The sequence below is a fragment of the Dermochelys coriacea genome, chromosome 1 (genome assembly GCF_009764565.3).
Source record: "Dermochelys coriacea isolate rDerCor1 chromosome 1, rDerCor1.pri.v4, whole genome shotgun sequence".
Classification (NCBI taxonomy): Eukaryota; Metazoa; Chordata; order Testudines; family Dermochelyidae; genus Dermochelys; species Dermochelys coriacea.
Window position 1 is genome coordinate 265,498,205 of NC_050068.2, and position 14,077 is coordinate 265,512,281.

General features: G+C 46.0%; 1 protein-coding gene across 1 annotated transcript in view; it reads right to left on the reverse strand.

Moving 5' to 3' along the window:
* Positions 1 to 14,077, reverse strand: part of LOC119858058 (solute carrier family 23 member 2-like) — a 63,254-nt gene that overhangs the window by 31,312 nt on the left and 17,865 nt on the right. Inside the window, exon 4 of the mRNA XM_038407964.2 lies at positions 1,444 to 1,603. Coding sequence (XP_038263892.2) covers positions 1,444 to 1,603 — 160 coding nt within the window. The remainder of the gene's footprint in view (positions 1 to 1,443; positions 1,604 to 14,077) is intronic.

Consider the following 14,077-nt stretch of genomic DNA (forward strand, 5'->3'; position numbering starts at 1 on the left):
GTTCAGATTATCAGGAGGAGACAGCCAGGGAACTACAGCACACCAGCACTTAGATTAGGAGATAAGGCTAGAGGGCATGCAGTTAGCCAGGCTTCTGATTTATCGGAGTATTGCTTTCCTCTGCAGGACACATTCATCACCATGCAATCTGTGTGTGCTTGGTAACTCTTGTGTATTTAAACAGTGTTTATTTACCCTACATATGAGTTATTAGTTAATACCACTAAATAATGAATGAATTACTAAGTGCCTCTGCTCTCGTGATGAGGCTTGACCCTGTGAGGTGCTGAGTGCCCTCAACTCCCACCAGCTATAGTGAGATGAAGTTTTTAACACCTTGAGGCTCAAACCCCTGAATTAGTGGTTTCCTACCTGGGGTCTGCAGACTATGCCTAAGATTTCCAAAGAGGTCTGCAAATGAGAAAAGGTTGAAAATCACTGACCAAAATGAGAAGGCAAGAAAACAGTTATCCTGTGACTGCACTGTATTTACTTGGGTCAATAGTGACCGTAATACCAATGCTCTGCACTGTACTGCAGCTTTCAGCCAGGATCTCAAAGCTCTTGACAAACATAAGCTGTTTCACACCGCTCCAGCAGGCAGGTAAATAGAGGCACAGAGTGGCTAAGCAACTTGTTCAAGGTCAAACAGTGACTAAGTGACAGATCTTAGATAAGGTCATAGGTGGCCTGACTACAAGTCCCCATGCTTTAGCCAGCAGACCATATTCTTTGCCTTCTTGTTTATGAAGATTTGTGTCCTCCATGTTCTGCTAATGACCAGTAGCTACAATGGTCTGGATTACATCTCTCAGATCAATACACAGGGAAGGCCCTCTGCAGAAGGGGATGGAAGCATCAGCCACCTCTAAACTACCCTCCTCCTTCCCTTCCTTAGGGGGAATTCCTCCCTCCATGCCAATCTCCACCGAGGGAAGAGCTGGGGGTTGAACAAGGGGTATGATTCCCCAGCTAGCCCAGTAGAGATTACACAGAAAGTGTACTTCAGCTCTAGGCTGCATATTCTTTTCTATGGACCCTCTTCATGCTGAAGAACCCGCTCCATTGAGGGATGGTGTTCAAGGAAACCACAGCAGGGGAGGAGCACTGCTATAGTGGAACTCTACTGGGGGAGGGGTCCCTAGCATAGATGGCTCTGGGATGGTCACTAGTTACCACAGAAACAGCCCTGACATGGAATATGTTTTCCCAGAAAATAAAATACTCTAACAGCATTTCCTCAGCCTTCAGGACAAGTTCATGAGCGAAGTCTACAAACCACAGATGTCTGCAACGGTTCAAGTTAGAATGTAGCCTTGTAAATACAAGTAAGCAGGTATCTCTCCTGGGACCTGATGTTCCCTCTAACATCTCAAGGCCCATTCAGATGATACGCCTCAGGTTTTTATAGCTGCCCTTCTGGCAGTAGCTCACAGGGATTACCTCTCGCATCCTTGACTGCCAAACTTCGATGAACTCCGGTGAAGTAGCATTCACCTGGCTGGCATTCTGCGTCCACGCAGGGCATCTCCAATTAGGGAGGGAGAGCATGGCAAGGGAAGGAGTCAAGAACGCAAAAGTCCCTCCTTGGAGAATGGGCAACCTGGAAACAAGCCAGAGGGCAGAGAGTTAAGCTATTTGATCTCTAGGAACGCCACCTCAGGCAGGGCAGGGGAAGTATTTGGTTAGTAGTACTGTCTTCCTCCAGTGAGATTCAGAAAGGATATTTCAGAGTAATTGACTTGGGTGGATGAGATGGATCAGTAAGCACCTCAGCATGCAGAGAGTCGGGGGAAATCCAGAGGTCTCAGCAGAGATCTGACAACAAAGAGGTGTCTTTAAGCCACACAATTACGCTAAAGTTTTATTTCAAAAGGGGGACTCTCTCATGTTTGCCTTTGGCAATGTCCTCTTCAAAACACTGATGTTTCTGGGAACCCTGTTGCCAACAATACTCAAGAGTTGGTATGTATTTTGACACAATAGTAGTACCCCAAGCATTGGGAAATGCTGCTTCTGGATTCAAACTTTGGGTCTCACCCCTATTTGTGGTAGCTTTTAAGGAGGGAAAACTGTATTCTTAAAGCATGTGTCTGCATGTTTCGGATCAGATCTTTGTGCTACAAGATGGTAAAAGAACAAGGGAAGAGAGAAGAGAAGAGGAAAGGAACCAAAGCAGAGAGATTTCAGAGTAGCAGCCGTGTTAGTCTGTATTTGCAAAAAGAAAAGAGTACTTGTGGCACCTTAGAGACTAACAAATTTATTAGAGCATAAGCTTTCGTGAGCTACAGCTCACTTCATCGGATGCGTTTGGTGGAAAATACAGAGGGGAGATTGTCTCCCCTCTGTATTTTCCACCAAACGCATCCGATGAAGTGAGCTGTAGCTCACGAAAGCTTATGCTCTAATAAATTTGTTAGTCTCTAAAGCAGAGAGAGTAACTGACTGACAGAAAGAAAAGGAGTACTTGTGGCACCTTAGAAACTAACAAATTTATTTGAGCATAAGCTTTAAGCTGTAGATAACTAAAGCTTATGCTCAAATTTGTTAGTCTCTAAAGCTTTAGTGAGCTACAGCTCAAAGCTTATGCTCAAATAAATTTGTTAGTCTCTAAGGTGCCACAAGTCCTCCTTTTCTTTTTGCAAATACAGACTGACAGAAGTTTGTGGCTAAGTGTGACCGGGCAGAGGAGGAAGTTCTAGGAAACAGCAAAAGGGAGGGGAAAGATAAGGGGCCTGATTCTCCGTAAACAGGCTACAAATAACTCTCAGTGAAGCAGTGATCTACTGGAGGGGGCTGCTGAGGGTCCCTGGTTAAAATTCTGCCACCAAATTGAAGGAATATTGGGGTGATGGCCCTTGACAGAGTCATCCCCTCTGAAGGTGGTTCGTGACGTCTCCAAAGTGCAGATTGCACCAAGTCCAGAATTCTCTGACAAGGTTTCCAGTGTTGCAACTCTCACCATTTTATTGTGATAGCTGGGATTCTTTTTTTAAAGCCCAGTTTCAGGGATCAAGAGACTGCCTGAAAATATCAGCTTTCATTAAGTTTCTGCCCCTCATAGTTGCAGAGAAAATCAAAAGCAAGTGCACTCTAAAGGCTCAGAAAGCCAGAAGGAAAATAAATGATCCTCAATTTCTTTACTTAAAAAAAACCAACAACCTTGTGACTCTGGCAGAGCTGACATGATTTTTGAGTGTGGGGGGCTGGTAATATTGCGTTTCCTAGAGGAGGATGCCACTACCTCACCCAAGAACTACTACAGGGGTTTCACTCCCAAGTAGCATATAATTAATTCTGTGGCCCCTCAAACCTTCCTCTGCAACACCCACACTTCTGTCCATTTAAGGTACTTATGTGGCCCCCATTACTGTAGTATCTGAGCTCTTCACAATCTGTACTGTATTCATCCTCACAACACCCCTGTGACCTAGGGAAGTGTTATCAATGCCATTACACACCTGGTGAACTGAGACACAGAAAACATTAAGCGGCCTGCCCATGGAGCCTGTGGCAGAGCAAAACCTAAATCCCCAGAGTCTCAGACTAGAACCCTAGCCACTGGACCTTTCTCTGTATACTTCTGGCCCACTAGGCCTATCAGAAGCTAGAAGGGGAGACATTTTGTGGTATCTGCATGTGAGTGCACCAAAGTGAATGGAAATTATTTGTATCCTGAAGCGGGAGAGGAAAACTGAGCCCTTCATCTCTCACATAGCAATGCCAAATGATAACACAGGGCTTCCAGGCTGGCCTAAATGCTCCAATTTCCCACCCTACATACACTACAATTTTGAATAAATAATAGTACTTTGCCTTCTATAATACCTTTCAACTTGGGATCTATACTTTACAGAGATTAAACAATCGTCAGCCTGACACTATACAAACAGCTTCATTTTTTTTTAGGCCTTTACCACTTACGTTAAATTGCCTCCAGGGGGGACTTCATTTACATGCTAGTGGGATACCGATGCTCTCTCCTTAAATCAGACCTCCCTGTTCTTTTGCCCCCACCCCACCCTTCAGCCCTTGCTCCAAGCTTTATTACCTTGTTATCCCACAGAACAAGGCAGTATCCACACTGAGCTCTTTCTGAAAATGCAGCACCAGACCAGGGCCATCAGAGCTACTTATTGTGGGAGCAATAGCATACACAAGGCTCAGGGAGTTTTACCACCATGTCATCATATAATGCTGCTTAGAGCAGGTCTTGACAATATGATGATATAAATGCTATGTAGGCCCCTCAGCATAGCTTAAGCCCTCTTCTCTCCCTGGTGCTTGCTAAGACCAATATTTGGAGCAGCTTCTCCCCTCTTCTTGAACAGATCAGGTCCTGGGTTCCTCTTCTTGACTCATGGTTCCTCAAATGACTTCTTGCTGTGCCAGATACACAGGGGCGCTGTCCCTTGAGAAATTAATGGCCATGTTTGTAGCTGGCAAGGGGTGCCAAGCCCAGGGGGACAATAAAGTAAATAAAACAAACATCAACGAAATGTTACACACCAACATAACCCTATAAGTAGGACAGGGGAGGAGAGACAGGAAAATAGGACATGGTGAAGGAAAGGATTAAAAAGGTTAACTAATAGTTAACCAACATTTGTAATTAAACCAACTCCCCACCTCCTAACACTCAAACTTTTCCAAACCCCTGCTTCCTCCCTAACACCGTCCCAAGGTGAATGATAGGCTGAGGTTGAACATCCTGGGATTCCGTATTGCAGTGCTGGGGCATGGGCCTGTTTTTAAATAAACGTCATTTTTCTTCACCCTTGGGTGGGTCAGGGTCCTCTCTCAACTGGGCTTATCTGTTCTTTGGTCTGGAATCCTTCTGTGGTGTCAGCTGGCTCTCAATAGCTGGTCAAATCTTTCCCTGGTGGATTCTCATCACTGCAGTGCTGGAAATACCTGGTCCAAGCAGCTAAAATCTCAGCTGTACAAACTCCTTTCAGGGAAGTGGGAATTTAGCAGGGACTCCCTAAGCCATGTCACATCATTCTCAGCTTCCAAACAGAAAATCTGCAGCCCTGACTTGACTTTGGTCCAGTGGATGGCTCATCCAGACCATCCCATGCAGAAACCTCCGTAACCAGTCCCAGCAGGGGTTTCTAGTTCCTTCTCTCCCCATCTCTGACTCCAAGCACTCTGGGAATGGGGTCTGAGGGCTCTGGCAGCCAACTTAGTCGTAACCCTTTCAACAGGGCTCCATAAGGTATGTCTACACAGCCCACAGCGGCGAGTCTCCCAGCCCAGTTGATAGACTTGGGCTAGCGAGGCTCATGCTAGAGCTCTTAAAAAAAAGCTGTGTAGCCAGTGCTTTGGAGTTGCAACTTGGGCTGGAGGGTGGCCCACCTTCCTCCTTGGGCTTCAGACCCCACGCTCCAGCCCAAGCTGCAGCTCCAAAGCACTGGCTACGCAGCTTCAAGAGCTCTAGCATGAGCCTCACTAGCCCAAGTCTATTAACTGGCCTGGGAGGCTCACTGCTGTAGACTGTGTAGACATGCCCCTGGAGGCTCAGCCCAGAGGTCCTGGGGACAGGAAACCCCAAGAGAGCAGGGGTGGCCAACCTGAGCCTGAGAAGGAGCCAGAATTTACCAATGTACATTGCCAAAGAGCCACAGTAATACCTCAGCAGCCCCCCCATCAACTCCCACCCCCACCCCCCCACTCCCAGCGCCTCCCACCCACTGGCAGCCCCACTGATCAGCACCTCCCCCTCCCTCCCGACACCTCCCGATCAGCTGTTTCATGGCATGCAGGAGGCTCTAGGGAGGAGGGGAAGGAGCGAGGGCATAGCAGGCTGAGGGGAGGGGGCAGGAAGGGGTGGAGTGGCGGCAGGGCCCATGGCAGAGCCGGGGTTGAGCAGAGAGCACCCCCTGGCACATTTGAAAGTTGGCGCCTGTAGCTCCAGCCCCAAAGTCGGTGCCTATTCAAGGAGCCACATATTAACTTCTGAAGAGCCACATGTTGCTCTGGAGCCACAGGCTGGCCACCCCTGCCAATAGAGAGTTACGCCATTCCCCACCTGAGAAAAATCCAATGTCATTATCAAGTATTTCAGCATAAACATAAGGTAGTACATAATACAATCAAGATATACTTTTGAGCTCATATTCTGATTAAGAATACCACAAAAACAGACAATATAACATACACAAGCACAATGTCCTACTAAACTTTGAGGATAACAGAGGGATTTTCAGTACTGGGCTGCACACTCCCAACACCCATTTGTGGAACACAAGAGGCACCATCAAGAGACGGTCCTGCTTTGAGGAGGGGATTGGACTAGATGGCCTCCTGAAGTCTCTTCCAAACCTAATATTCTATGAGAGCCATAGGTTAACCAGATGATGGGCTTCAGTTCTCACCCAGAGCACCTGGGTATCGATGGATCTCTGAGGTAACAGGTCATGTACTCCCTACTTCAGGCTCCATGCCACTGTCTGCAATTCCTCCCTCGGTAGGCTCTTCCATGCTATCCAGGGCTGTTCCCTCTGGATACTTTGGTGGTGTGAAGGGTTTGGCTACAGGGTTCAGCTCATGCTATGGGCATCACAGATGGACTGATCACAGTGTCCTTCTGGACCTGGGATTTCAGATTTTACAGGGAGCCTGTACCTCAGAACACCAAATAAGTGATGCATTCATAGACTAGCCTTCCGCATGGGAAGCTGCACTTTGTGTCATCTTCAGAAGCAAAAGGTTCCTCCTCCTCAAGTGTAATGAGCTGAACAATGTTAGATAATACAAATTCCATCAGCAGATACTCCAAAGCACAAGTCCACAGGCAGTCTATTCTCTTCCAAACATTTGATGTTATGGGGAATATCAAGTGGACTAATTCCTTGTGCAGTGATTGGCATGTTTTAGGAAGCTGACATGCTGACTCCACTTGGGTTTCTCAACAGAGTTCAACATGCCCCCCAAATGTGTTTAATAAGCTTTCTGGCTGAGGGTCTCCCTGGAGAGGATACATTCTGGATTTCCAAACCCCCACTATCTGCAGTAGCTCCTTGATAAGGTGACTCTTGGGATCTCTCTTGATCTAAGTGGATTCTACAGAACAGTTCATAGAAGACAAAAAAGTTTTCTGACAATACCTTTGCAACGGTGGTCCTCAGTGGGGAAACATGAGCATACTAGACCAGACAGTCTATGACCATTCGTATGTGTCTAGTATTTGTACTGTCTTTCTCCAAACTCAAAGTCCATACAGACCAGGTCCAATGATCCACAGCTGATGTTGACCAAAAGGGAAGATTTTTTTGAACAATGTCTTCCTCTGTATGTGCCAAGAGCAAGCTTTGCAATGCTTCTCTATATTGTAAGTCCTATGAGGCCAATAGAATCTGGATTTTATCAAATCAAGTGACTTGTCCACTCCAACCTATCCCATGTCTTCATGGAGGGAATACAGGATAAGCCTAAACTTAATAGGGAGCTGTCATAAATATAAAGGGAAGCGTAAACACTTTTAAAATCCCTCCTGGCCAGAGGAAAAACCCTTTCACCTGTAAAGGGTTAAGAAGCTAGGACAACCTCACTGGCACATGACCAAAATGACCAATGAGGAGACAAGATACTTTCAAAAGCTGGGGGAAGGAAGAAACAAAGCTCTCTCTCTGTGTGATGCTTTTGCCGGGGACAGAACAGGAATGGAGTCTTAGAACTCAGTAAGTAATTTAGCTAGATACGCATTAGATTCTGATTTCTTTAAATGGCTGAGAAAAATAAGCTGTGCTGAATGGAATAGATATTCCTGGTTTTGTGTCTTTTTGTAACTTAAGGTTACAAAGGCCCAGATACCTCCCAGATACCCTTGGAGCGGAGGGAAACTGTGAGTGTGGACGGGAAGGTCACTGCGTGGAGGGACACCGGAGCACAAGTGTCAGGTATCCATGTTTCCTTAGTGGACCCCAATTTAATCAATCCAGAGATCCAAGTGATGATTCAACCCTTCAAGTCCAACTCTTTCAATTTGCCTACAGCCAAGTTGCCTGTCCAGACAAGGGCTGGTCAGGAATGTGGACTTTTGCAATCTATGATGATTATCCCATCCCCATGCGGTTGGGGGAAGACTTGGCCAATCGTGTGAAGCTAGACAACAGGGTGGGAATGGTCACCCGCAGCCAGCCATCACTCCTAGCTCTGTTCCGAAAACTTCTACCAGGACCCGGTCAGAGGTGATGGACCCGAACCCCAGGCCAGTGTCTGCAACAGCAGTAGTAGATCCAGTCCCAGAGACCCAGACAGAGCCAGTCCCAGAACCGGAACCAGCGGAACAACTAGCACCAGACCCATTGCCAGCACTGAACCCAGTACTTGCAATCCCACCACCAGAGGGCCCCACCGAACCTGAACTGGCAGCAGCCGATAACCCTACACAAGAGACTCAACCGGAGCCTGAACCCCAACATAGTGCACCAGCGGAGAGCGGTTCACAGTCAACGGAAGCAGCCCTATCCCCTACATCGCTTCGAAAGGGACCAAGCATAGGTCCACAATCCAACGAGGAACTGATGTCTCCAGCATCAAGGGAACAGTTCCAGACTGAACAGGAAGCAGATGAAAGCCTCCAGAGAGCTTGGTCAGCGGCACGGAGCAACCCAACGCCTCTCAGCTCTTCTAATCGATCCAGGTTTGTTGTAGAAAGAGGACTTTTATACAAGGAAACTCTTTCTGGTGGACACCAGGAAGACTGGCATCCTCAGAGACAGTTGGTAGTTTCAACTAAGTACCGGGTCAAGCTCTTGAGCTTAGCCCACGATCATCCTAGTGGCCATGCTGGGGTGAACAGGACCAAAGACCGATTGGGGAGTCATTCCACTGGGAGGGAATGGGAAAGAATGTTTCTACCTATGTCCGGTCTTGTGAGGTATGCCAAAAAGTGGGAAAACCCCAAGACCAGGTCAAAGCCCTTCTCCAGCCTCTCCCCATCATTGAAGTTCCATTTCAGCAAGTAGCTGTGGATATTCTGGGTCCTTTTCCGAAAAAGACACCCAGAGGAAAGCTGTACATACTGACTTTCATGGATTTTGCCACCCAATGGCCGGAAGCAGTAGCTCTAAGCAACACCAGGGCTAAAAGTGTGTGCCAGGCACTAGCAGACATTTTTGCCAGGGTAGGTTGGCCCTCCAACATCCTCACAGATGCAGGAACTAATTTCCTGGCAGGAACTATGGAAAACCTTTGGGAAGCTCATGGGGTGAATCACTTGGTTGCCACCCCTTACCATCATGAAATAAATGGCCTGGTGGAGAACTTTAATGGGACTTTGGGGTCCATGATACGTAAATTTGTAAATGAGCACTTCAATGATTGGGACCTAGTGTTGCAGCAGTTGCTCTTTGCCTACAGAACTGTACCACATCCCAGTTTAGGGTTTTCACCATTTGAACTTACATATGGCCATGAGGTTAAGGGGCCATTACAGTTGGTGAAGCAGCAATGGGAGGGATTTACACCTTCTCCAGGAACTAACATTCTGGACTTTGTAACAACCCACAGAACACCCTCCGAACCTCTCTAGCCCTTGTTAAAGAAAACCTAAAGGATGCTCAAAAAGAGCAAAAAGCCTGGTACGATAAACATGCCAGAGAGCGTTCCTTCAAAGTAGGGGGCCAGGTCATGATCTTAAAGGTGCTTCAGGCCCATAAAATGGAAGCATCGTGGGAAGGGCCAGTCATGGTCCAGGAGCACCTGGGAGCTGTTAATTATCTCATAGCATTCCCCACCTCCAACCGAAAGCCTAAGGTGTACCATATTAATTCTCTAAAGTCCTTTTATTCCAGAGAATTAAAGGTTTGTCAGTTTACAGCCCAGGGAGGAGATGATGCTGAGTGGCCTGAAGGTCTCTACTACGAAGGGAAAAGTGCTGGTGGCATGGAAGAGGTGAACCTCTCCATGATCCTTGGGCATATGCAGTGACAGCAGATCAAGGAGCTGTGCACTAGCTATACGCCGATGTTCTCAGCCACCCCAGGACTGACTGAACGGGCATACCACTCCATTGACACAGATAATGCTCACCCAATTAAAGTCCAACCTTACCAGGTGTCTTCTCAAGCTAAAACTGCTATAGAACGGGAGATCCAGAATATGCTACAGATGGGTGTAATCCATCCCTCTGGCAGTGCATGGGCATCTCCAGTGATTCTATTTCCCAAACCAGTTGGGGAGATAAGTTTTTGCATGGACTACCATAAGCTAAATGCTGTAACTCGCCCAGACAACTATCCAATGCCACGCACAGATGAACTATTAGAGAAACTGGGACAGGCCCAGTTCATCTCTACCTTGGACTTAACAAAGGGGTACTGGCAGGTACCGCTAGATGAATCCACCAAGGAAAGGTCAGCCTTCACTACACATGTCAGGCTGTATGAATTTAATGTACTCCCTTTTGGGCTGCGGAATGCAAGCGACACCTTCCAAAGACCTGTAGATCGTCTCCTAGCGGTATTAGGAGAATATGCAGTCGCCTACCTTGACGATGTAGCCATATTTTCAGATTCCTGGGCAGAACACCTGGAACATCTACAAATAGTCTTTGAGCTCATAAGGGAGTCAGGACTAATTGTTAAGGCTAAGAAGTGTCAAATAGACCTAAACAGAGTGACTTACCTTGGACACCAGGTGGGTCAAAGAAATATCAACCCCCTACAGGCCAAAGTGGATGCTATCCAAAAGTGGCTTGTCACAAAGTCAAAGAAACAGGTTCGATCCCTCTTAGATTTGGCCGGTTATTACAGGCGATTTGTACCGCAATACAGCCAAATCGCTGCCCCACTGACAGACCTAACCAAAAAGAAACAGCTAAATGCTGTTCAGTGGACCGAAGAGTGTCAGAAGGCCTTTAACCAGCTTAAAGCGACACTCATGTCTGATCCTGTACTAAGGGCCCCAGACTTGGACAAACCTTTCCTAGTAACCACAGATGTATCCGAGCGTGGTGTGGGAGCACTTTTAATGCAGGAAGGACCGGATCAAGAAATCCTTCCTGTAGTGTTTCTCAGCAAGAAACTGTCTGAGAGGGAAAGCAACTGGTCAGTCAGTGAAAAAGAATGTTACTCCATGGTCTGTGCTCTGGAAAAGCTATGCCCATATGTTTGGGAACAGCGTTTCCACCTGCAAACTGACCATGCTGCGCTACAGTGGCTTCATACCATCACGGGAAATAAACTTATTCGGTGTAGTTTAGCTCTCCAAGATTTTGATTTCGACATCCAACACATTTCAGGAGCTTCTAACAAAGTGGCTGATGCACTCTCCTGTGAAAGTTTCCCAGAATCAACTGGTTAAAATCGTCCTTGAGATGTGGAAAATATTGTTAGTCTTTATATACTTGGTAGTATATTTAGAGATGCATGTATCTTATTAACTCTGTTTTCTCTTAGAGCTCCAGGAAGAAATCGCAGCCAGCGTTTCACCTGATCTCAGATTTGGGGGGTGTTTCATAAATATAAAGGGAAGGCTAACCACCTTTAAATCCCTCCTAGCCAGAGGAAAAACCCTTTCACCTGTAAAGGGTTAAGAAGCTAAAGATAACCTTGCTGGCACCTGACCAAAATGATCAGTGAGGAGACAAGATACTTTCAAAGCTGGAGGGGGGGGGAAACAAAGGGTTCTCTCTGTCTGTGTGTTGCTTTTGCCGGAACCAGAGCAGGAATGCAGGTCAGAACTCCTCTAAAGGGCTAATAAGCAATCTAGTTAGATATGCGTTAGATTCTGTTTTGTTTAAATGACTGATAAAATAAGTTGTGCTGAATAGAATGTATATTCTCGTTTTTGTGTCTTTTTGTAACTTAAGGTTTTGCCTAGAGGGATTCTCTATGTTTTGAATCTTATTACCCTGTAAGGTATTTACCATCCTGATTTTACAGAGGTGATTCTTTTACTTTTTCTTCCATTAAAATTCTTCTTTTAAGAACCTGATTGCTTTTTCAGTGTTCTTAAGATCCAAGGGTTTGGGTCTATGTTCACCTATGCAAATTGGTGAGGATTTTTATCAAGACTTCCAAAGGGTTTGGGAGGATTTTGGGAGGAAAAGACGTTTCCAAACGGGTTCTTTCCCTGTTGTATATTTGTTAGACGCTTGGTGGTGGCAGCAATAAAGTCCAGGGGCAAAAGGTAAAATAGTTTGTACCTTGGGGAAGTTTTAACTTAAGCTGGTAAAAATAAGCTTAGGGGGTTTTTCATGTAGGTCCCCACATCTGTACCCTAGAGTTCAGAGTGGAGAAGGAACCTTGACAGGTGCTAGAAAAACTATTTGTAGCATAGCTTTTGATTATGATCCCTGGAATGATAAGGAATGGGAAAAAGCTGTGGAGGAGTGGCAGAAGGAAAAATCATAAGAGAAGGTGGAGGAATATGTAAAGCCAAGTCTGGCAAAAAGTATGGGAATGAAGCAGTGAGTCAGCTACATACCATAACATTGATATACCTGTAAGGCGTCCACAAGTGATTAGAAAACAGAGATACAGAGCTAAATACAACACTGATGGTACAATGGTGAAAGATCAAGAGGGAAGTTTGAACTCCTGGATGAGGAGGATGAGCCTGTTAAATCATGGGAAGAAATGGAAAGACAGCCAGCAAGGGTGGTTCAGATACCTAAATCCCCAGGCTATGTATTGGAACAGACAACGTCAGTTGACCGAGAGCGAGAAGCAGGCGTTAGCAAAGCAATTAGGCCCCTTGACTCAGAAAACCTGTCTGACCTGGGTTAATGGGATACACTGTTAGAAAGTATTTGGATTCAGGAGGCCTAAGAGAGTTGGTAATAACTTGTGCTGTCCCTACGGACGGGGTGGCAATGTTAGCAGAGCTTGAAACGGAGTCAAATCGAGAGGACAGAGAAGCGGTGGTACGAGGATAGTTCGATATTTCTTAACCCCTTCTGAGTTAAGAAGGCAGTTTTGCTGATACATCAGAGGGAGGGAGAGTCAGTTATAGCTTATTGCGCTAGACTGTGTTAGCAGGTTCTCTAGCTGATAAGGAGGAAGGACAAGTAACGGATTTATCATCTGATGGTTTAAGGGAACCTTGTTAGGTGTTTATAGGATCTCGAGAGGAGTTGGATCAGGCCAGATTAATTTAAATGACTCAGGTGGCAGAAAAGCTAGTGAGCAAAATAAGTGGTTCCTCCCAGAAGGCAGTCAGCAAGGTTGCTTACAGCACCAAGCAGGCTACAGCAGTCCTAATCATGCTGGCATGGGACATGGAGTGGGGCAGTCCAACAAAGGACATGGAGGACCCGGTGTAAATTTACTTTGCTTGATTCTTATACTCTTTTTCCCTCAAAGGAGTCATGTCTTAAAAGGCATTCAGAAGGCTAAAAGAAGCAGTTATGACTACACCAGCATTAGCATATCCAGATCCAACTAAGTCTTTTTTACTTAATTGTATCGAACAGCTTGGAAGCTACAGGTGCAGTACTACTACAGGAAAATGTGGAAAGCAACACCCTGTTGCTTATGGAAGCTGCAATTAACACCGCATGAGTCAACATTTTCTCCATGTGAACTGGAATGCTTGGCTATTATATGGACCTTATAAAAATGGGAATACAAAACAGGACAAGTGCCTATTATTGTAGCCACAGTTCACACCCCAGTGAAACTGATTCTGCAAAGGAAGACTTCTGATATTAGAGTAAATGATCATCGTTTAGCTAAGTGGGCTCTGATTCTACAGAGCCGCAGGCTTGTGATGAATAAAGTAAAGGAACCCTCGCTACTTCTATGATAAATGAAAGGTGGGGTAGTTCCCTTTTATGGACACCCACCCAGCCAGTTAGCTATAAAGTCCCCCTTAGTAGCTATTCTCTACTTGCTTTACCTGTAAAGGGTTAAAAAGTCTCCCTGCATAGGTAAAAGGAAGGGAGTGGGCACCTGACCAAAAGAGCCAATGGGAGGCTAGAACTTTTTAAAATTGGGGGGAAAACTTCCCCTTGGTCTGTCTGTTCTTTTCCAGAGAGAGGCAGACAGGGCAGCAACTATGCTGTAAAAAGCTTTGGGACAGGTATGAAAAATCATCTGAATCAAAACTAGAAACTACTCACTTGAAA